Below are 23152 nucleotides of genomic sequence, written 5' to 3' on the forward strand. Positions count from 1 at the left end.
GGCTATATGAACAATTTCCCATTGACTGTGGGAAATGTGCTGGAAAAGTCCTGTACAGAATCTTTTCTACAACGTGAATAATAAACTCAGGCTTTTCTTTGGGTGTCAGTTCAAGGGCTTAGTTATAAATTATGATTTAAGGCTATTCTTTAAGATCTTTCATTGTGTCCTCTGGCTGCTTCCCATCTTCTGTGTTTATCAGCATCTCTTCCCACTACATTTCTGCTGCTTGTACCAGTGTTAGTGTGTTACTTCTCAAGAGGACTCCCAGGCATCCATCTGCCCTGGCTTTCAGCTCACACGTTAGCTGGGACTCCACGCTTCACTGCTGTAGCACGACAGAACTGGCTGAGATCTATGTAAGGCAGGGCTTTTGGTAGTCCTGGGGTAAAGGAGTGATGTACTTTGAAGAACAAATACATTGCGATGATTAAGTTGCCATTTTTAGCTTCTGGGTTCTTTTTTTAAATTTTTAATGCAGTAATTATGTAATAATCTCATCAAACTTACCCCTGTACATAAGATTTGCTGCTCTAGCAAATTCCAGTCATAGTGGAATCTTATAAATAATCCATTACCCTTTTTTTTTAATCATTCCTATAGAGTGTTAGACATCTACGTGACCTATTTTAAATACATCGAATTTGTCACCCAACTTTAAACAAGAAAGGGTGATACAGTTTGAAAGTAATGGGCAATTTTATAGCTATGTAATGTTGGAGAAAAAAATTGTAAACTGAGAATATGTAGGTTTGAAAGTCATCCAATACAATATTTTTCCTTCGAGAGACTCAATACTTTGTCAGTCTCTTTCTACTTAAACAGGAATGAATATGTTCACTGATCTCAGAATAGGAATGGGTATGTTGGGTGACCTCATCAGCATGCCAAGAATATGGAGGCAGTATGTAGGAAACTAAACTACCTTGCTTGCCAGGGAGGAAGATGTAACTGAATGACAGTGCAAACAAGGTGACATCAGTAAAGATATTGCTGCAAGCTGAAATGGAGACATTTTAACCAAAACAAATTTAAATATGTAGTGAAAGTTGTCTTTCATGATATCTTTATTCCTGTGAATTTGTAGCTCAGATTTAATTTATTTTTATTTTAACACAGAGTAATATTTTTTAGTATATTTTTAACTATATATTGTATGTATAAAATATATTTATAGTATAACATTAAAGTTTTTAATGTATTTTATTCAAATGCTAGCAAATGTGAAATATAATGTTGATAAAACAATTGTTACTTTGTGCCCATGCAGATTTTCATGCTGACTATTCATATCAAGTAACATATGTATGGCATAAAATCTAATGATATGACATGATAAATTTTGTTTCTCCCAGGCATTTTTTACTGGGGAGAGTTAGCAAAACACCAGTACTTATTTCTCTGAATATTAGTGTGAATACAAGAAAATTTTGATTAATGATTGCTATAATAATTGTCTCTTTTCAGCTATTATATTACAAAGCATATAAGAGCTTTTTGTTATCTTATCTGAAATTTCTAAAAATTTGTTTATAAGATGGTATGTTCCTCTTCAGTTTCCTTTTTTCCCAGATGATTTTTAGATCAATGTTACTTCCTTTCCTCTCACCTCGCCGTATTACAAAATACTTAGGCTAATGCCCAAGGAAGCGGAATGTTGTTTACAGCTGATCAAATCAAAAGAGCCCTTTTTGCATACATGTTTTTCCTAGCTATGTTTTATTTTTATTATTTTTATTTTTCTAGCACCAGCTGTGATAAAGGTGAATGCAGGGAATATTTTCAAATTTTATGAAGTCGTTAAGAGAGAGGAAATAAAAGCATATGTTTACTTAATAATATTTAATAAATCCTCTACTACAGGAAGTCTGCCGGTGTTCTAAAGTCTTATAAAGAATTATTACATTCAAAATAAATAGCCGTAGTTTTGAGGAAATTAAAAAATTGCTAACAGACTGCCACTGACTGCATATATCTAAGAATATGGTAGTTAATTTCTGAATCTATATATCATTTCTAGTGATGATACCTAGACACCACTTTAAAGTATCTTTGGAGTTATTTACTTGTATCATACAAGTAATAGCAGATGAGACAAGTCTTAAAAATACCCGGAACTGAGACAACATCAGTATTCCTAAACTATGGAAGAGTACATAGAACAAGGAAGCACAGCAGGTGGCAGAGAAATAGCTTTAGAATGGCCATTCATTAATTATGAGATTCACTTTTGAGATTAATTGTATTTTAATTGTTTTATGTGCTGGGAGTTTAGTAGTTTCTATATTTCTTGTTTACCTTTCTTGTGTTTTGCTACATATAAATTACTTAAAAAGAATTCCTTTTGTTGTATGATAATCTGGGTAATGACAGGTTTCGATATAGAAAGGATACTTCAACTCAGTGAGGTATATTAATAATGGATATAATATCAGCTAGTTAAAAATTACTTTTCAACTAGAAAAAATCTTTTGGGAGAGAAACTTTCAGCAGCAGAAGAAATACGAGTGTGAAATTGCAGGGACTGAAATATTTATTTAGTTAATATGGAAAGTGTATTTGATAAAATAAACTCCTCTAACACTCTTAAAACTCTGCATATTTAATCTTCAGAAATTGTAATGTATTATGTTTACATTTTATGTTTTAGAGCTGGTGAAGTCCAAAATTAGTGATTTAGGAAAAATACAACTTTATTTATAGAGCATAAACCAGCATGTATTGAGCTTAAAAGCTTAATGTATATAAGATATATAAATATATAGATAAAGATTCTGCTTGAATACTTGGCATTTTATTTAAATACATAGCTTGTAGTCAAAATCAACAGACATTTTGCCAGTGTAAGACCTGTCTAATTGGATTTTTTCTGTGGACTAAAGAGAGATCTTGAAAAGTATGAAATACGGAGACAATTCAAAGGAGAAGCATTCATCTTAGAAGAGTTGTGTTGAAAGTAATTTCTTCCCTTTCCATATTTCTTTTCTGTTTACTCTTCAACTATTTCATAATTTCACATTAAACAAATAAACAAACAAAAAACCAACAAACAGTGCTCTGTAGAAGCTGGATCATAAGCATGTGCTCCATGGCTGTGAGTTTAGTGTTAGCAGCAAACTAACCTCTCCATAGGCCTTAGCTCCAAGGGAGAGTCCAAGAATCATTCTTTGTATGGATTATGAGAAAATAAAGAATTTCAGTGGTGCACTTGTCAGTTAAATTTCCTATTTAGTTTTTGCGAGTTTGTTGCCTACATATTTGAGCTAAAACTTGTGGTTTCATGCAATGTGTGGTTTTGGCATATGCTTACTTGTAATGATTAAAAAAAAAATGAAGTAGAAAATGTTTGAGTGTCTGCTTTCGAAGAGTATGATGAAAAAGTTTCCTTGATTTTGTGGGTTGCTGGAGGAAGTCTATAATGTGAGAATACGGGTACTTACATTTCTAAGTGGTCAGCTTTTTCCCATATAAATGGAAAACACTCAAGATAAATAGACTTGGTTTTCTCTTCTTTTTTAAATTCTGGTGAATTATTTCAAGTGTTTCATTTACTATAAAGTATTTTACTATTGTTTTGATGGTTTTGTGATTGGTAGAAAATTCAAACCAATGGCTGATTATTTTGGTAGTTTTCTTGACATCAACTGACAAGCACAATAAAGTGCAAAAAAATGCTGGTAGCACAGATAACAGTGTTAGCAGTAAGCACATCTTAGAAAAATTGAGATACTCTGACCAGCCAGCAGCACCATTAATTTAGTATATTTTGTATACTGAAGTGGGTGGCCCACTTCATATCAGCTCTGTGATCACATATGTAGATATCTATATCTATATTTGTTGCTGTTACTGGTTACCTGGACTACTTTTGCTACTCATTACCTAGACAACTTGGTTTCAATGGGATGCCACTCTTATAACTTTAAGCTGTTTGGCAGTGTCTGTTTCTACTCTTCTTCTATAGTGCTATTGCAAGAAGTGTGCGTACCCATTCTTTCAGTCTGTAGATTATGCAGATGCATCCTCACTAGAAGCATTCTTATAGACTTATAAAAAATAATTGTATAATGAAAGTGGTGTAGCTGATGTTAGGCTTGTGAACAAAAGTGAATAATAAACTTTGCAATGGAAGAAAAATGAAATATTGTTGGGTCTAAAACTAAAAGTAACTAGATATAGGAAATAGGTTTTTTAGAAAGAAACACTAATCAATTTTCAGTGGCATCTGAAGCAAATGAAAATATTTTCTTGTAGCTATATTCAACCTGTGATGTCATGATTTTCTGGTGGTTTGTGTGTGTGTCATATATGTGTGTGTGTGTGTGTGTGTGTGTTTCTGTTTTGTTTTTGTTGAACTCCCAGGAAGAGGTTTAAACATGAAGGCAAAAATTCCAAACCTTAGCATGGCTAAATATGAAGCAAAGCTGCCATATTTTTTTTTCCTTTTTGTGCCTCCATCTAGATCTGTCACATAATTTAAGGAAAAAAGAAAGATACAATTTAACCACAGGAGAGCTAATAGTGTGAAAAAAAAACCCTGATGAATTTTGTTTCCGCAGCACGATATTATCAAAGATTTAAGAAACAAATTTGCCAGCCTCGGCGAGAACTCTCTGGTAACAGCATAAATGTCTGTGTTGGTTTGCTTTTGAGTTAAAGGTTTCTTTTTCATTCATTTGAACATATTCTCTTTTTTACCTCTTCTTTTTTTAATTTATTATTCATACCCTCTATTTAGCAAGCCTTCATTTTTTAAACCTCTTCCATCTTCCAATGTCTTTTTTCCGTAACTTGGATGGAAAGTTTATGGCAGCAAAGCTGTCATTCTGGCTACTTCTGCTGCAGCTGTTCCTGCTTTTAGGTCATACATGTTTTGGGCGTTGTGGTTTTGGACATGATACTAACTGATTGTGTCATGTTCCTTTTGAGTAAGCTTTTTGCCAAGCCATCCGATGGACGCACTGTCATAGGGCTCTATGCAACTTCCATTTTGCAACTTATACTGCTTAGTCATCCTCAATTCTCCAGCAAACTTCAATTAACTTGGTGAAATTTCAAACTCGTCTGGAATGAACTGTGCCTTTATGTTTGCTCTTTATGTTCTTCTTTATGTTTTCAGTAGTAGTTTAAATTATAAAGAACAAACTTCACCATTGCTCAAGCAACGCCATGCAGTATTGTTTGTTGCCGCTAGAGAGTGCAAAATATAAAAGCACAGTGTATTCTATCAAATATTCTGTTGGTAGGGTGGGCAATCTATATTGTAATATAATGAGATGTTTTGAAAAAAATCTGAGATGCTTCTGTTACTCTGGTGTTCAGCAACAACTTGCAACTCAAGAGCCGCATACTGAGCAGTATGAAGTTATGGTCACTCTATAGAAGAATATTAAGAGTACGAACTGTTGCACAAAAACACAGCACAAAAGTGCAAATTTCATAGATGCAGTGTATATATAATGAATATGGGCTTTGAATTAACCTAATGATTTACAATTGAGATAACTCTTTTCAGATTAACTGCTAAAAGCATATTAAAGAAAAATACCAAGGGGAGAATATTACTTGAACATGTTAAATATCTGTTCAGTAGCATTGTACATATTAAAATGGTCCATGATGTTGCCATAGAGCCCATATACTAAGAGAAAACCAAAACCTTTGGCGAACTGATAGTAACTGAAGTCCTCATCTTGAATGACTGGAACTTTTATTCAGGAAAAAGAAATGGAGAAGCAAAAACTTCTGTATCAACAAGCCAGACTGCATGACCGGGGTGCTGCTGAGATGGTTCTGCAGACAATCAGTGCAAGTAAAGGTAATGTAGATGATGTATTAAACCTTATTTCTAATGATCTTTGGAATTACTGTAATTCTTCTTGGGCAAAGCCTGCAGGTGTTTGGCAATAAGGTTTGCTTTCAAAATGCACCCAAAGTTTCAAAAATTATTAACAGCTGATCCAGAAAAGTGTTATGAATAATTCTCATGAAGTTATTATCATAATTATTTTTTTCCTAATGATAGTTGAGAAGAAGTGTTAAAAAAGTCACAGATTTAGTAGTACACAATGACAAAAAGGCCCCCAGATTCTGGGGTGTGTACAGTTTTGAAGTAGGTGTAGACTTTGGCCCTTTTCTATTTTCCCCTGCCATTCCCCAAATAACTACTTTATTGGTGTACTTTAATAAAACATTTCAGAAGTGTAAGTGATGCTTTTGTCCCTTAGACACCACCTTACTCTTTAGACGCCACCTTACTCTAAGGTTTGATGGTTTCATTGTCTGTTCTGTGATTTGTTTCTAGAGTAGTGATGTTTTAAAAGTTGCTGTTTACAAATTTCAGTTACTGTAACTAAATGCTTTGGATCACTGTCTTTTTCTGAAGAAACAGGAAAAAATATTTAGGCTGGCATGCAGAGAAGACACATTGTAAAACATGAAAGCTAGCTTAAAATTGTGCACCCAGCCTTTAATCAACTATTGAATGCCCTAGGGCAGGAGTGTCAAACTCATCATTTTCACCAGGGGCCACATCAGCCCCACGGTTGCCTTCAAAGGGCCGAATGTAATTTTAGGACTGTATACATGTAACTACTCCTACATTGATACAGTCCTAAAATTACATTCAGCCTTTTGAAGGCAACCAGGAGGCTGATGTGGCCCCTGGTGAAAATGAGTTGGACACCCCATCTCTCGGGAATGAAACATGGCTTATATTCGTTGAGCTCAGTTCTTCCTGTCTTATATCTTGCTTGTTTTGTGTGCTATTACACATTGCACTATGTCTGTAGGCACTCAGGAAGATATTAAGTTACTCTAGAGATCATGAAAGAAAAATAGGTCTGTTTTACAAAAGAAACAAAAAGGCCTCTCCTGATAAATGACCAGTTAAGTCATTGTGCAGATAAGTTAATAGAAAGTTCTTGGTTTTAAATATGATCTAAAATTATGTTTTAAAATAATTTTAAGGTGAGATGGGGCCAATGGTTGCAGCTACCCTAAAGCTAGGGATTGCCATCTTAAATGGAGGAAATTCTACCGTTCAACAGGTAAGGTACTAATTTATTTTCACCCATCCTAGTTAGTATAGATAATTATACCATGGTCATTATTATTGTAGTAGTATGTTATGTAATGTGACTATTTCTCAGATGTTCTTTATCCTGACTCTCGTTCCCAGAAGAAAATAGTGTACAAAAGTACCTTGTTTGCTAGATATATATTTATTTGTATACATTTAATTAATCTACAGAATACAAGGCTAAAAGAAAACTGGTTTGCAATTCAGCTGAAAAGGGGAAATTTTATGTTAAATCATTAACTTCTACAAGAATTCTGTGGGAGTGAAGGATTTCTTGGGAGATTGCCATTGTCCTGTGCCCAGTAGAGCAAAATTACTGATCTCAGTCTTCACCAAAAAAAGTTATAGAACTTCAGAAGTCCTTAGCTTACGGCATGGAAAGTCTTGGTGATAAAAGGAGTGAAGTCAAACTTTATTTATTAATCTATACTAAGATAATGTGGTGAGCAGTGGGCAAGTCTGATATGTTAACAGTATTCTGCGCTGTTGAAGAGAAGTGCCTGGTTAGTATATTCAGTGTTCTGTACTAGTTGAAGATTTCAGAGCCCAGAAGGCTTCATACCTGCCATTACTACATCGCTATAGGACAGTTTGAAGAATACTGACAACTGGGAACAGTTAAGATCTCAAGTTAAGCAACCATTGAAGCAGCTGAGTGCAGCCAAAAATAATGATCTTTTCAGGGGCTACCATTGACCAGAAAGACCACAAATTGTGAAGAAAAGTATTGGCTTGAACCATTGCCAGTTCTTTGTGAAGTCATGATATTGGATTGCTTAGGAAAATCATAACATTTGTATACAATTATGTAATCTAAATTTGTAATGCTACAAGCTAATTTTTTAAAATTATTTGATAAAGTCTTAACTAATCAGAATGCAGGAAACAGTTATTAGTATAGTTACAATAATACTAATACTACTAGTCTACATTACATACTTACAAAAGCATCAGTAATGCAGTTATAATTACTATTTTTTCAGTTGCCTCATTTCTACCCATTTTCTCTGGTGTTATGCTCACCTTTCCAATGTTCCTTTAGGTCCTAAGATGAACTCTTCAGTCTTCCTTGGGAAGAATAGTATGGGTGGAGGGAGAGGTACAGAAGTGGTTTTGAAGAGTCATCATCATCTGGAGTTCTTTGCTCCGATTAGTATGGTGGTGTTGATGAGGCTATTCCTTTTCTGTGATCTTGGGTCTACTTGGGATTATGCTGATACATTTTGTTAATACTTTCTGCTTATGTGCTCTTTCATTTTGGAGATTACTTCATTCACACCATGAATTCTTGTAGCATTCCTTCTAAGACTTATCTTTGAGCATTGTGGGTTTTGTTCACAACTGAGATATAGGTATCATCCTATATCTTCACTCAACAACACATTACATTCTACAATCAGAGTTCATTCCACTGAATAACTTCTTGTTATGGTAATCTATTATCAGATAGGTATTACACATTACAATAAAGCTAAAACAAATTTTAAAAATATTCACATGACTACTATCATGCCGTTGCAGCTAAAATATTCTAAAAAAATCTGATATAATGACAAGCCCAGTCCAGTGCTGAAATGCTATAGTGTCAATGGAAATTGGAGGCCTAGTAGTGGCAAAACTGTATTTGTATTAAACAGTAAATTCTGCTGGCCTTGCTGACTTTAGTTACTGTCTTTATTTTTCATGTTTTAGGAAGGAATATCAAAACTGGATGACATTCTTTTCTGTAAAGGACATGAGCATTAAATGTTCTTTTAACTTTTGATACCTGGATTTTTCTCTGCAAGACTTTTATCTGATTTGTAAATAATAAAGATATTTCAAAACACCAGCATCATGAGTAATCTAGAATCTATATAATATTAAGTAAACTAAATTAACACATAGTATAAATATTAATTCTCTGTATAAATCATTTTTGTTTGCTGCAGAAAATGCTCGACTACCTCAAGGATAAAAAGGATGTGGGATTCTTTCAGAGCCTTGCTGGTCTTATGCAGTCCTGTAGGTAAGAAAATATCTACTTTAAAGGTTTATTTCACGTTTAGGTTTTATTCCACAGGATTTATAGTTTCGAAAAGATCCTCTACATACTTTTTGCAAACAGCATGTGAGGACTGTAATGTTCTAGATTTGGTGCAGAAGACAAGGTGGTGCTCATGGTTTGAAAATCTTTGTATGACCTGTATCTGCTTTGGTAAAAGAGCTCTTTTCACAAGTCTTTGTCATTTGTGTCTACTTGAGATATGCTAGAAAAAAAACCACCAGACTTAGGAGCATTCCTCAGGGGCGAATTCTTAACTCTGGAGGTATCCTGTAATCTAGTAAAGAACATGTTAGTGATTAATGTTAATGAATCGTAGAGACTTGGGGAAAACTCAACTTTGTTAGAAATATTAATAGGACTTCAGAAGGCAGAAAAAGGAATGAGATAAACTGTGGTGGTACTGCGACTTTATTGTCTGTTCATGCTTCTTGACAGTTTATATTGATTTTGTGTATATAAACATGTATTTAAATATTTTATATATAATTTCCAAGAATAAACCATATCAATAAATAACATATTAATGAACATAAACCATAGGACTAAAAGGTGTTTTAATGGTTTCCTGGACCAAGTGGTTCAGTCTTCTATTATGTCCAGGGTACCATGTTAGGTCCTTTTTTCTTAACACTGTCTTTGGCCAAGTTTCATTTTGAAATAGTGAAGTTTCTCACCAGCAGAACTCTTGCTGTAATTCATCTACGTTCATCTGACTTTGATAAATACTCATGCTTATGAAGAAATGTATCCATGGATAGATGACATGCTAAGCCATGAAAGGCAGAACTTTGCAGATTCACAAATGGAAATATGTGAGAATATATGTTCCTTAAATCTGGTTATTTGAATAAATATTCCCCCTCAGTTTTTTGGAACGTGGAGGGAGAGGAACAGTAAGTGAAAGTAATAATGTCTTAATTTCTTGATGGACCTTGCTACTTGGGAAAAACTGGGCTGTAATATAAAAGTAGTCAATAATATGTCAACATTATAATACCTAAAATGAGTATGTATATATAAACACATACATTCCTTTTTTTCTGTCAGTCATAAAGAGCTGAGTTCCATTGTCATTTGCAGGGCAAAAGCAGGTTATGTCTGTAGTGCTAAGTTTCATAATCTTGTAGCAGACACATATATTAAGCCACTGAAATGTATCTTCTTGGCACTAGTATGATTGTATGTTTAAATGAAATCACAAATCCTTCTCTGTCTTTCACGAAACAAAGTATTACATATATTTAATTAGTCACAGAACAAATGTCATTTTTCTCGTTGCAGTGTTCTTGACCTAAATGCATTCGAGCGTCAGAACAAGGCAGAAGGCCTTGGCATGGTGACTGAAGAGGGATCAGGTACTATCGATTCAACAAAAATGATCTGTGAAATATTCTCTTTTGCTTTTTGCAGAAACAAGCTGAATCTGACAGAATGCTGTAAATATATACCTAGAGGCTGAAGCTAAAATATGGTTCCTAACAGTGATTTTTATTTAATTTGCTTAAGCCCATGCTTGTCAATAGCGAATCGCTAGCATGTGTTGAGTTTCAGAATGGTTTCAGAGGACTCTTACCCAGAAGTGAAAATGTTACATGTAAAATTGAAAACAGATTCTAGTTACAATCAGCAGTGTTTACATATGTAAAGCATTTCAGAATTCTCTAACCACTTTCAGCATAAAATGAAATTAAGAGTTTTCACCTGATTTCCTGTCTTCGCTGGAATGAAAACCAGAAAATTTAGTTAAGCAGTTAAATATTAGAGCTTGAGGGGACTGTATCTGTTGTTTGGGAAAGTTTTTTTTTCTTGGAAATAATTCTGTTTTGTTTGTCTTTGGGGAAATATTACAAAATTTTTGCTTTACTTTTGACTTTGAACCAATTTGGCTTTCTACCCCCTGTGTTGTCAGTTCACTGTCAATTTCTTTCTTCTGTCTGACAGTAAATTCTATTACTCCCTTACTGTAATTGTCTGGAAATGTTAGGTTCATTCTTATCTAACTTAATAGAGCTACCAAAGCACATTTTCTCCTCTTCAGTATTTTTTACAGTGCATTTGTATGTTTAAATTCTACAGTCACCTAATCTTTTAACTTGTTTTTATCTTAAAAACAAGATTAAAAAGCTTGACTGCATAATCATTGTCGCATTTGGGAGTTCATAGTTCATACCTGCAGCACTGCGTATTTCATGGCTATTGTGCCTGCAGCTCTTTTATGTGGCATATTTCTTGAATATTCAACTGCTTGTCTCAAATCGAAATAATGAACTATTAAATATGACTGAATGACTTCAACATTAACCATAAAAGCTGCTTCTCTGAAAGTTCTCCCATGTTTTAAATTGTAGATCAAATGCTGCTAGCCTTATATCAGTAAAGAAAATAAAATGAACCCATGTGGGTAAAATTTGATCACAAGATTGTGGACTGAGCACTGATGCTCTGGCATACACAATGTTTTGCTCCTTTGGACAGCATTTCTACTACTAAAGAATTAAATTTATTATTTATAATGTTGGATTTTAAAATGGACTGTCAAGATAATGGCTCATTTGTCTTTTGACTGCTGCCTCTATTTCTAGAAAGGACAGATTTTGCATGCAAATATAAATAAATCTTTAAACACTACATAATTGACTCTACCTATGTTAGAGTTTTTTTGTGCTTCCTCATTAGAGGGATTTATTTTATTTTCTGTTTATTTGATCTTTCTCTTTCAGTACAGAACTAATTTTGCAAAACCCAACACTAACAGTATTTCATATTTGCTAAAAAAAAGTTCTCAACTTTTTTTCTTTTTTCCTGTTTCTTTTTCTTTGAACTAATTGTCCTGTCCTCCCTTCCTCAGTCATCACTCATGAGCGTGGTAATTATTAAAAACAACTGCCTATTTATTTTTCCTGCTGTTAGCTTTGTGTCAGCACTGTACAGCTCCTGAACACAATTAGATTTTTTGTTCCTGTAAGACCGTTAAACTACTGGCTTCTTTTCTTTTATTATTACAATTGCATATTCCAAACTTCTTGGGTTTTGTGTCAACTCTTCCCACTTCATTCTTCCTCCCTTTCTCAGGATTTGCACAGTAACTGGCACACTAGATGTAAGAGCAGCAAGCTTTTTTAAACTTTTTTTTCTATTCTTTTTTGTTTCTTTTCATTTTAGTGAGCCCATATTTGCAATGGATGAATGTTTAGAACTATTAAAAAAAATTATACATACCAAAGCCTTGTGCCATAGTCCTCCTGTAGTATTTATGTTTTGTATTTAATGTGGCTTTATCGCTGCATTGATTTGTGCAAGCACAGGAAATCAGTGGTGGATCCAGTGAGGATTTGAGGGTGGTTAGTAAGGAGAGGCCTTGTCACTGGCTAGGTTTATTTAATGCGCTCAGGAGTTGATACGAGAAAGAGGTGGTGCACTGCTAATTTAAAGGAATGAGTAACGTGTACGGATGGTTCTTCCTTATTCTGAAAGCTACTTGATGTGAAGTTCCTATACCTCAAAGATCAAGTGAAGTAAAAGCTTTATAGGAATAGTTGCCATGAGATGTTCCCATCACCATGATAAATGAGAATTTAAAATACAAAATGTATATACCTTTCAGCAGAAACAATAAGCTCAACCACAGTGGATGTTTTTTCATTAGCCAAATGTTGGGGAGGGGGATGATCTGGATTTTTGTTTTCTAAGTAGAAATTTTTTATTTGACAGATTAACAAAATTCTGCACAGAGGATCGTGTGTTTTTTCTTTGTTACTGAGCAGCAGCAATGTCAAGCTAGCAATAATTACGCTCTGCAAAGATTTCTTGGCACAAAGGGATAATATTTGCTAACAATTTTTTTGCTTTTTATAGGTATTAATAGCCAGCTATTGAAAATTCAAGAAAACAGAACAAAGCAAAGCCAAACCAAAAAAGGCTGTACTTTTTCTTTTCACAGTTACATTATTATTAATATTATGCTACCTTCAAATAATAATTTTTTTATATATTATGAAGCACACCTTTTTCAAGTAGTTGAAAAGTAGTTTACATAAGAGCTGTACAGGTGCTGGTATTAATACCTGATAGCATTATGAAAGCCCAGCCAGTGTGTCTGTGGGGAAACTCCTGAAGTGAACTGTTTCAAAGTATCCTAGATTTTATGGGATACCTGAGATCATATATCTGTTTACAATCCTATGAATAACCATCTGTAAATAGAACAGAGGAAGTACCAAAAATCTGGAAATGTTTTCTCCCATTCCTTTTTTCGAGGGAGATACTCCATGAGTAATAATTACTCCTCAATTAAGGATCATTTTATTGATTCCCAAAGGAGTGATGTGATATAAAATGTGCGTTGTAGTCTGTGTGTCATGTCATCTGAATCTGATGCAGAAGCATATTGATGAGTAATTGTCATTGAGTTTACAACCTATAAGCCTGAAACTATTCTTACCAAAGTTAAAGAAAAACTGCTGTTGACACTGATAGGAATAGAGTCAACTTTTCATCAAAGGCAGTGCTATATAGTTTCTGGTCCCAGGTCAACCTTGGCAATAGGTAGAAAGCCCTGTACTGAGTCAACATGGATGTGAGATTTATTGCTCTATTCCAACTGTTTCTTTGTGCTGTCCGCATCGTAAGCTCGTTGTCCTGATATTCCTCTGACTGGTACTACCTTCCCTTTCCAAACCCTGGAACCCTCACTGGTAACAACATTGATGATTCTTTAGCAAACGTGTTTCTTATATGTTTTTGTGATGTCCTCAATGCTTTTTCTTCTGTACATATTTTGTTTTGATTGTCCTGTTTCCTTTTGAAAAAAGGGGGGTTCAAATCCAAAGACATGTAGAAATCCATGTTATCTTGCAATGGTTTTGTCATTTTTCATTTAACACTCGGACTCTATGTGATTTCACTGTGAGTCAAAAAATCTTGAAAGTGCAATGTTTTTCTCCTTTGGAGAGACTTGCTTTACTTATCATATGATGTAAAAAGTTTAAGAAGTAAAGTTTACACTTGGATTATTTTACCAATTTTCCTTTTTGTCAGGAAAGCTCTATTTTTATTTTTAATATTTTAATATTGTATCATGGCATTATTTTGTTTCTCCATAAGTTCTCAGAAGGCTTATTTTAGTAAAGTATAATTTTAGGATGGAAAATGATCTGATAGTATGTCTTAACAGACTTTCTATTAAACTGACTGAGAGTGGTACACATGCCATTAAATAAATAATTATAATGAGGGTATTCATCAGCCATTAATAATGTGAAATCAATAAATATGCTTTTGTCCTTCGCTTACGTAGTCACACTTAAAGTAGATGTTTAAATTCTGCGTGATGCACTGTAGCCTTCATTGGAGGGGTGTTTTCCGCCTTTATATCACTGTATTCAAATCCGTGTTTGCATTTAAAAGGAAAATTTGTATGTGTCACTTGGTGAGAAAACAAGTGCTTTTCTTATTTGAGTCAGGTTCTTGAGAAGTCAAAGGCATGCAGCACTCACGAGCCAATGCAGTCTTGCCTGGGTCCTGTGATAAGAATAAATGCACTTGGTTTACCATGGGAGGGCTTTACTCTAGCGTAACAACCACCGAAAAGGAGCCCTGTCCCTTTTTGAAAACTGAAAGCATTTTTATATATCTGTAATATGTAGTGTCAGACAACTGTTTCTGAGTAATAATAAAAGTTAGATCTTCTCCATTGAGAATTAAGAAAAAAAAATAGGGAGTTATTAAATTTGGACACATGCACTTTCAAGGAAAAAAACCCATGTATTTAATTTTTCATTCAATCATATTTTCATTCCCTATATGCAACACCTCTGTTCCTATATATCATGAATACCATTTTCCAGTTTTGCAAAGACTACAGGCTTAAAGCCTTCATGTGTGTAGCCATACCATTTACATACAGCATGAGCAATGGCAGCATTTTAATGTCTAAGCAAATATATGCCAGAATATACATCATATCAACAGAAGTTAAAGAACATGGTTTTGTGACAACCTGTCATACTTTATGCAGTGTGTAAGTCTGTAAGCAAATTATCTATAAAAATCTTTGTATGTATTGGCGTGAATTTGTGTGCACAGCAGCAAAGGTTGTTCTCTTAGATTTTCTAGAAAGAAATGGATCTGCAGTTCAGTTCTGTAGGTGCCAGTGAAACACTTCTTGCAGTGAGTAACATCTGAAAATTAAAATTCCTGACAATACCAACATTATTTTTAGTCAGATATTGATCAGCTGTAGGAATTGGAAACTGGGATTATTTAAAATCTTAGTGTGGCCAAAGCTGTTGGAAACAGGTTTTTTTGGCTTCATTTTGAAATATGTAAAAATATTTCCAGAAGGAGTGGACCTTTCAGCTTATGTGAAATGATGTAGCTAAATACCTTCTGATTTTGCAGAATTTTGCAATAACTAGTATTAATTTTGTGTTTGCTTTATAGTGGAGCTAATTAAAAGACCCTTCTAAACCTTTCCAATATTAAAATTGGAATTTATTTTATAAAAATTCCTAAATTCCCGTGGGTGTACTAAAAGCCAGAAAATTGCTTCATAATTTAATCTGTGTAATCAGTTTAACTTGAGACTTGTTTTCTTTCTTGTCCTGAAAAATCTTACTTGATAAGAGGGCAATAAAAATAGAGGTAGAAAAATATTAAACTGTAACTTATTCTGTGGTCTTATTCATACAAATGGCTTTGATTCAGTGATGTCTTGATATACAAGAAATACATACTTGGGCCCTCTATGGGCTTGATTAGTCCAACCTTAATACATTCAGGAATTTTCCTGTCAGTTATTCTTTGAAATCATTGCCATCACAGTAGCAAAGCTGCATGGATTCAATGTGTGAAGGTACAGGCTCCACCAAATATTTGGCTTTCTGTAATGCTCATTTGTGCAAAATATAAATATTCATCTACATCAACAAAGCATGTGACTCCAAGCGTAACTTGAAGCATGACAGGAGTTCAGTTAAATTAAAAAAAAGCAAGTGACTAATCCTGCAGGATAATCTATATCTGGCCTTTGTCCAGCAACATACGAAAGTATTTGCAGGGCTGAACCAGCATATAATATTGAATAACATAATTTTAAGTGCATAGGCACCTCTTGATTTTGCATTCTTGCTTTCTCAGGCATATATTGTATGTATACATTAATCAACCCTGACAGAAACAGTCATTTATTTTTCATTGTTTAATTAGCTGAACAGGTTTTAGGTCTCCTGTGACTGAAAAATTGTGTTTCTTATATTTATGTCTGGGATGGAGAAAAATGTCATGCATTGGCATTTATAGTGTTTGGCTCATTATTGTGGAAGAAATTGCATAGTGTTTGCCACTGCCATACATACACATCTGCAATTAGGAGGAAGAGCATTTTATCTTTCCCTGTGTTACAAGAAACTGTGTTTGTGTATACTTTGATGGTATGTGCTCTTAATGCCAAACAGCATGTCTTGCCAGCAACAGGAAAGAGTGAAATTCTGTACCTTTGAAATATTCATATTAGTTTTCAAAATGATTTTGCTTCCTGATCCTACCATTATTCTGAAGCTTCTCCCTTGAAAATTCACAGGCTGTGGATCGAAAAGTCTATTAGTTTGGACTTATAATCATTCATGAATTTAAGTTAAATTTCTGATCATGTTCATTTTTTTATATATTTAAATTGTACTAAATACAATTTACAATTCAGCTTTAATAATGTACTTGCAATAATTTATAAACGTAGACATTATAATTAGATTTCTCCACTAATATAACAGTATGACAGTAATTGTTAGTGTAATTATTACCTTTTTGAAAAAAACTTTTTTTTTTCTTTTAAATGTTAATTCACTTACTCTTCTGATTTCCTTCTGTTCACCCACTAAAAATATTGTCTTTGTAGACATGGGATTTTGAAGTTCAGAGAAAAACCTAAACTATCGCCCCATGAAAAAAGAAATATTTCTAAATTATTTTGCAGTTTGCTTACATTTTTATCTCCTTTCCTTTTGTTGTCTACAAGTAGCACTCAGCCCCATATTCAAATGATGTATATTCTTAAAAAGTAGAAGTTTTTGTCTCCTATTTTTGTTGCTCTACATGTTCCAAATACTTTTCCAAAGTCCTGAATGGGAATTTCCTTACTTTCAATAGGTGGCCTTTATTGTTTTGAACAGCTATGTTGTTGTTCTTCTGTGTTATTTTATTATTTTATTAGCTGCTCTACGTTTCCTCAGTTGTGGTTGTTTTCCTGGGTGAATGGTTGTTTCTCTTCCTCACATGTCAGTGTGCAAAGTTAACTGTATGTATTGATGTAGTTGAAATAATGGTGTGTTAATGGAGAGTTTTTAGTATACTGTTTCCTGTGAAAAATCAAAATAATCTGAAGCTTTATACATTTGGCTATTAGTTATTTACCAAAAAAAAAAAGAACCAAAGCACCTAATTCAGTAAAGTACATTGGCATTTGTTCTATCGTAAGTTTATTGATTTATTTTGCCAAAGGAGACAAATACCCAACAACCGTTTTGTGTCAGCAGCAGACAGGTGCTAAATCCTCATATATATTTCAGCCTAAATGATTCTTGAGAATTTGCACAGCTATAAATTTCAGGGGTTATTCTAGAGTATTTTACGAACTAATAGGTTTTTTTGAGGAATATCCTTCCTGATTAAATATCTTTCTGTATTTTTAAGTACCTTGTTTTGTGATTAATGGGAACCAAATTAATCCAGTCCTAACCTTTGTATGTAATGCAGCATTCATGCCCAGCAAAGTCAAATAAGAATGTAAATCATGGATTATTTGTAAAATGTTGCCAAGCTCATGCTGCCATACTTATAAATGAAAAGTTTCTTTTTTTTGGTTGTTTTTTTCTTTTATTTTATTTTCTTTTCTTTTTTTTTTTACCAAATAACTATCTGCCAAGCACAAATCAAATGTGCTTCAGATAGATTGGTGGTTATAAATTTTCTCTCCCCTTCTCTCTTTCTTAAAATGGAATATAGAGATTTTCTTCAGGGGCTGTGGGGTGTTCCTTGTCAGCCTGTGATATTCTTCTTCCATCTGGCTTTTCCACAGGAGAAAAGGTGATGCAGGATGATGAGTTCACCTGTGACCTCTTCCGTTTTCTTCAGTTGCTTTGTGAAGGACATAATTCAGGTTTGTGGGCAGGCTGCCACTCAGCCGAGCCAAGGTGATGGTAACTAAAGATAAAAGCTCTTTGTTGCTGAAGGTTTGGCAACCTTCATGGGATGTTATGGAAGGTGGAGTAGCTACTAGTCTGTACATGAAAGCAGGATGTTTATGTGGAATTAAATTGCCAGGTTCTTCTAATCAGCTTTAACTTTGTAGAAAAGAGAGTGGTTTCCAAAATCGTGAGTTTTGGATCTTGACCTACTAGGAAAGGTAAATTTATATAGGAAAACATACATGGTTTATAACTTTTAGTTGGTGAAGATTCAGAGCAAAAATATAACAGGAAGGTATATGTATTGTTTTTTGGCATTTGTATGCATTCTCATGTGTGCTCTTTGGCACTAAATGTCGGAATTGTATGTGAAATTACAAGAACACACACAATATCTTTCTTGAAGAAGTAGCATCTATTTTAACAATGCAGAAGCAAATGAAACTAATGCATGATATTAAGTGTATTTTTTATTATTAAGTAGACTTCCCTGTGTTCTTTGTGTCATGATTAGAGAAGAGAAGAAGGAAAAAAAAGACACAACACTTTTTTTTTTTTTTTGGCCATTGGACATATTTATGGCTTTGTAATCAGGAATTGTATAATTATGCAATTTAATTTTACTTTTGCTTAACAGAATATATACTAGGTGTAATTCTCTTGATATTGATGGAGTTCTAGAGATGTAATAAAAGATGTAATAAAAAAAAAAGGTCATAAATTAGATGAAAATAAAGCCAAGTTCTACAGATGAAACAGATAACCAAGCTTCTGGCCTCAGGAAAAAAAAAAAGCATTCCTTTAAGCTATACTTTCCTAGATCATGTTAAATCAGAATTAATTTACGGGAGTAGTTTTGTAAGTCTTTAACACCTAAATCAATTTAAGTTAAAGTTTTCTTTGAATTTTTAGATTTTCAGAATTACCTGAGAACTCAGACTGGTAACAACACAACTGTTAATATTATCATTTCCACTGTGGATTACTTATTAAGAGTCCAGGTAGGTTAACTTATATACTGGTTAAGTAGATTAGAATAATGACTTGTATCTGTACAATATTTACCTTTTTTTTTCTTTTAAGTTTCATTGGTTTTGATCATAAGGCAGAAGTTTGTATGTGGAGACTCCAAATTTCTCAATTGCCCTGGAATTTCCTTCAGTAATACATGGTTTGATTTCTTTCAGCAATACATGGTTTGCTGCCACAAAAGTTCTTTTTACAGCAAAATCAAACTTCATCCTTATCACAAAATGCTTAGTTTTATTATCATGACATTTATTCTGGTTACTGTAGCCAATGTTGATGAGAAACGTTTGTGAGTGTCTATTGGTTATAGTTTTTTAAGCATTGTAATTTGGTACTGTGAGAGTCAGAGGTGACAAAAGTGTGAAAGACTGATGTCAGCCATGGGATGCAGGAATGCGATGGAGTCTGTTAACCAAGGAGAGCAGGCAGAAGGTAGATACCTGCAAAGACTTCAGTGAATACCATTAGCCACTTGTTGACCAAGACTATCCTCTGGCTGAAAAGTGTTTTGTATTGTTCAAGTTAAGCTTCAGCCACGTGCTTTTTCATCCACGTTCTGATTTAGTCTGAACACTGGGCTGCTGTGCGGACTGTCATGGAATGGCATGGGGTGTAGCATAAAAAGAGCACATTAGTTTCTAAGGAGGGAAAAAAAAAAGGCAAAAACAAACAACAAAAGCAGAAGCCTAGTTAGTTTAAAAACTCATCAACCCTCTGATTTGAATTCTCTCTCTGATCTTTATTAATAAGTATGAAAACATTACATTGTCACATTACATTGTCATTACACACCCAGTAGAGTGTAATAAAAAAGAAATCTAATTTGTTTCCAAATTGGAGGACGTGAGAGACATGAAAACATATTTTACCAATTACTCTCATCTTTCTGAAAATCACTGTGCATGATCATATATATATATATATATATATAAAATTTTATTTTATCTAGTTAAGTTTTTCCTTTAGCTATTTATTTATTGGGTCTGAGAATTCCAGGCATTGAAAACTGGTGTTTCTTAGGCTGCTGCTGTTATCAATGTTACTTTTTATCCTTACGCATTCTGTAGAAGTTGTAGGGACAATACAATGATTTTCATTCCATTACTTACTTTGTTGAAACTTTAATAAGCTTGCCTTTGAGGGAGACAGAAAGAGGAATCATGCACACAAAGCAGCATTTGCTTCCACTACTGACTGAGTGTCAAGCACACAGTATAAAGAGAGATTGTTTAATAAACACCATGAGGCATGGTAGTACCACTGAGTACTCCTTTTCAGAATGCAGGCAGTTGTATTTCCAAGAGCAGATACTAACAGATCTATTTTTTTTTATTTAGCTATTTTGTTTTGAGGTTTACTGTGGGGTTTTTAAATTATCTATTTCAGTTTGCATTCCTGCTGATTCCCTTGAGATGAAGCTACAGTTCTTGAAGTAATACTTGAGTTGGGAGGTCATTCAAGATCTTTATAAACTAAATACTTTTCAGAACTAGAATGCGATCTAATGTTATATCTGATTAATAACTGTTCAGTTTGATTGCATATTCTCTTTGTGCTTCTCACAACTGTTTTTTAGGAATCCATTAGTGATTTCTATTGGTATTACTCTGGGAAAGATGTTATTGATGAGCAAGGACAACGAAATTTTTCCAAAGCCATCCAGGTTGCAAAACAAGTTTTCAATACTCTCACAGAGTATATCCAGGTAAATTAGTTTCATTGGAATTTTATGGATTTAAAAGGAAAATAATCATGCTTTTGGCATGAAGACATAATGTAGTTAGAAATAACATAGATAGAAATATAGATGCATTTATGCTTCAACATTATTTTAGTACATTTATTTAAGTAGGAAGTGAAGTTTTGAAATACACATATCTGTCACTGCTCTTTTGGAATCTTAGCAATTTAGTCCAATTTACACCTGGTAGTAAATAGTTGTCATTTGATTGTATGCAAGAGAGTAGAGGGGACTTTTTGTTGTTTTGTGTGGGGGAGTATCTGTTTGTTTGTTTGTTTTTTAATTTGTCCTACACTGTAGCAGTGTTATCCACTTTCAAGACTTCACTATTAATGCATTGAGAAACTAAGGTCAACAGAACATTGGATTACATTTTCTATCAGGAATAAGGCTGCTTTAAGGCATCAATGCTATGTTTGTAATACTGAAGTCACATATTACATTTGAGAATTGTAGAAATATACTTGAGGTGGACACTGCAATAAATGAGATTTGGATTAATTCCGTCAAAACAGCAATAAACCAGTTCTTCCACGATATGTTAGGAATTCAGTGTGATTTAGTTCTTAATTCCTCTTGTAAATGAGTAAACAGTGTTACAGTTTGTTTCTGCATATAATAAACAGGTTAGAGAGAATCTCATTAGACTACTAGGTGTTTATTATATTGCTTTCATTCAGATGAAAATCATTATTATGAAACTAGTATTTTTTAGTTCATGAGGATGAAATGTGATAGAACAGGATTGAATAAATGAGTAGAGGCAGCTTATATACATGTGTACATATATTTACCATATACATATTTGACAAAACACAAGTAGCATTGTTAGCTGGCAAAGATTTTATTTGTTATTCTCTGAAACTTCTAAAGATTTTATATTCCTGCTTTTCAGAAGTTGGAATTTTTTGAAGAATATTCTTCAGCACTGTTTCAACAACAGCTAGAATATGCTGGGGAAAAAAAAGTCAGGAGTCAGATTCTCTAATCCTTTATGCCAATTTTACATTAACCTTCTATAAAGTTATTTCTGATTTACAGAACTGTGTAGGGAAGAATCAGCTGTAAGACTTGTATGCTTTTAGCATTTGCACTTTAAAGTTGCAGGCAGATATACTTTTTGTGGTTCTGAATTAGTAAATTAGAACTTGTGTGAAACAGAGGCAGAATGGTTATTACGAATGGGTATTGCTTACAGGCACTGATATTATTAAATAGATATTTCTACATATGTTTAATTTTTCATAGCAGTTTCTAAAGGACAACCTATGCACTGTGTGTCTTCCTTTCTGGTTTTGTCTCTGCTTTTTTTTTTTCCCCGCTCTGTACATTAGGGGCCCTGTACTGGGAATCAGCAAAGTCTAGCACACAGCAGACTATGGGATGCTGTAGTTGGTTTTCTTCATGTGTTTGCCCACATGCAGATGAAGCTGTCTCAGGTATCTCTTTGTTTTACTTTTCTCTTTTTAAGGTACTAACTTTTTTTTTTAAAGATAAACTTAATAATATGTCTGAGTCATTAATAACAACAGTTAACAGGGGAAATGGGAGGGAAAATGAGAGAGGTGATAGAATACAATAGAGTTGAAGGAGTAACGTACAAAACTTGTAGTGGGTGTGAATAGCAGGCCTGTAATTGGATTACTGGCCATAGGCAAAAGCTGCTTAGATTGAGCTGTAAATGAAGCATGTCATCAATATTCATAAAGAACTAACCAGTTCCTGTCTTTCATACCAAAGTTCTGTCACAGCGTTTTCTGCAATTTTGTGTGAGCCTTTTGTGCAAGACCCATCTTTACTGATGTGTCCTGCATTGACCCTCAGTTCATTGTCATTGAACCCTAGTTCAAGGCACATCTGCATCTAAGCCTTTTCTACTCTTAGTAGAGAAAGAGGGTGATTAGACCTTAGAATGGGTGAGATGCTTTTGGATGTGAGTACTCATAGCGTAGGGGGCTGCCATAGACATCTCTTTAGAGGTGAGAAGAATCCTATCCTTAAGAAGAGCATTTTTCAATTTCTTACCTTTTAAAAGAATTCTACATCTTAATTGAATGTAGTGATTCTAAATT

General features: G+C 33.9%; 1 protein-coding gene across 1 annotated transcript in view; it reads left to right on the forward strand.

Annotated features, from left to right (window-relative positions):
• The window catches only part of RYR2 (ryanodine receptor 2), a 364098-nt gene that overhangs the window by 313257 nt on the left and 27689 nt on the right, over nucleotides 1-23152 (forward strand). The window contains exons 83-91 of the mRNA XM_065631500.1: nucleotides 4560-4616; nucleotides 5719-5818; nucleotides 6970-7049; nucleotides 9013-9089; nucleotides 10410-10483; nucleotides 18202-18282; nucleotides 19223-19311; nucleotides 20916-21044; nucleotides 22415-22519. Of these exons, the coding sequence (XP_065487572.1) occupies nucleotides 4560-4616; nucleotides 5719-5818; nucleotides 6970-7049; nucleotides 9013-9089; nucleotides 10410-10483; nucleotides 18202-18282; nucleotides 19223-19311; nucleotides 20916-21044; nucleotides 22415-22519 (792 nt within the window). The remainder of the gene's footprint in view (nucleotides 1-4559; nucleotides 4617-5718; nucleotides 5819-6969; nucleotides 7050-9012; nucleotides 9090-10409; nucleotides 10484-18201; nucleotides 18283-19222; nucleotides 19312-20915; nucleotides 21045-22414; nucleotides 22520-23152) is intronic.

The sequence above is a fragment of the Caloenas nicobarica genome, chromosome 3 (genome assembly GCF_036013445.1).
Source record: "Caloenas nicobarica isolate bCalNic1 chromosome 3, bCalNic1.hap1, whole genome shotgun sequence".
In the NCBI taxonomy this organism is placed as follows: Eukaryota; Metazoa; Chordata; class Aves; order Columbiformes; family Columbidae; genus Caloenas; species Caloenas nicobarica.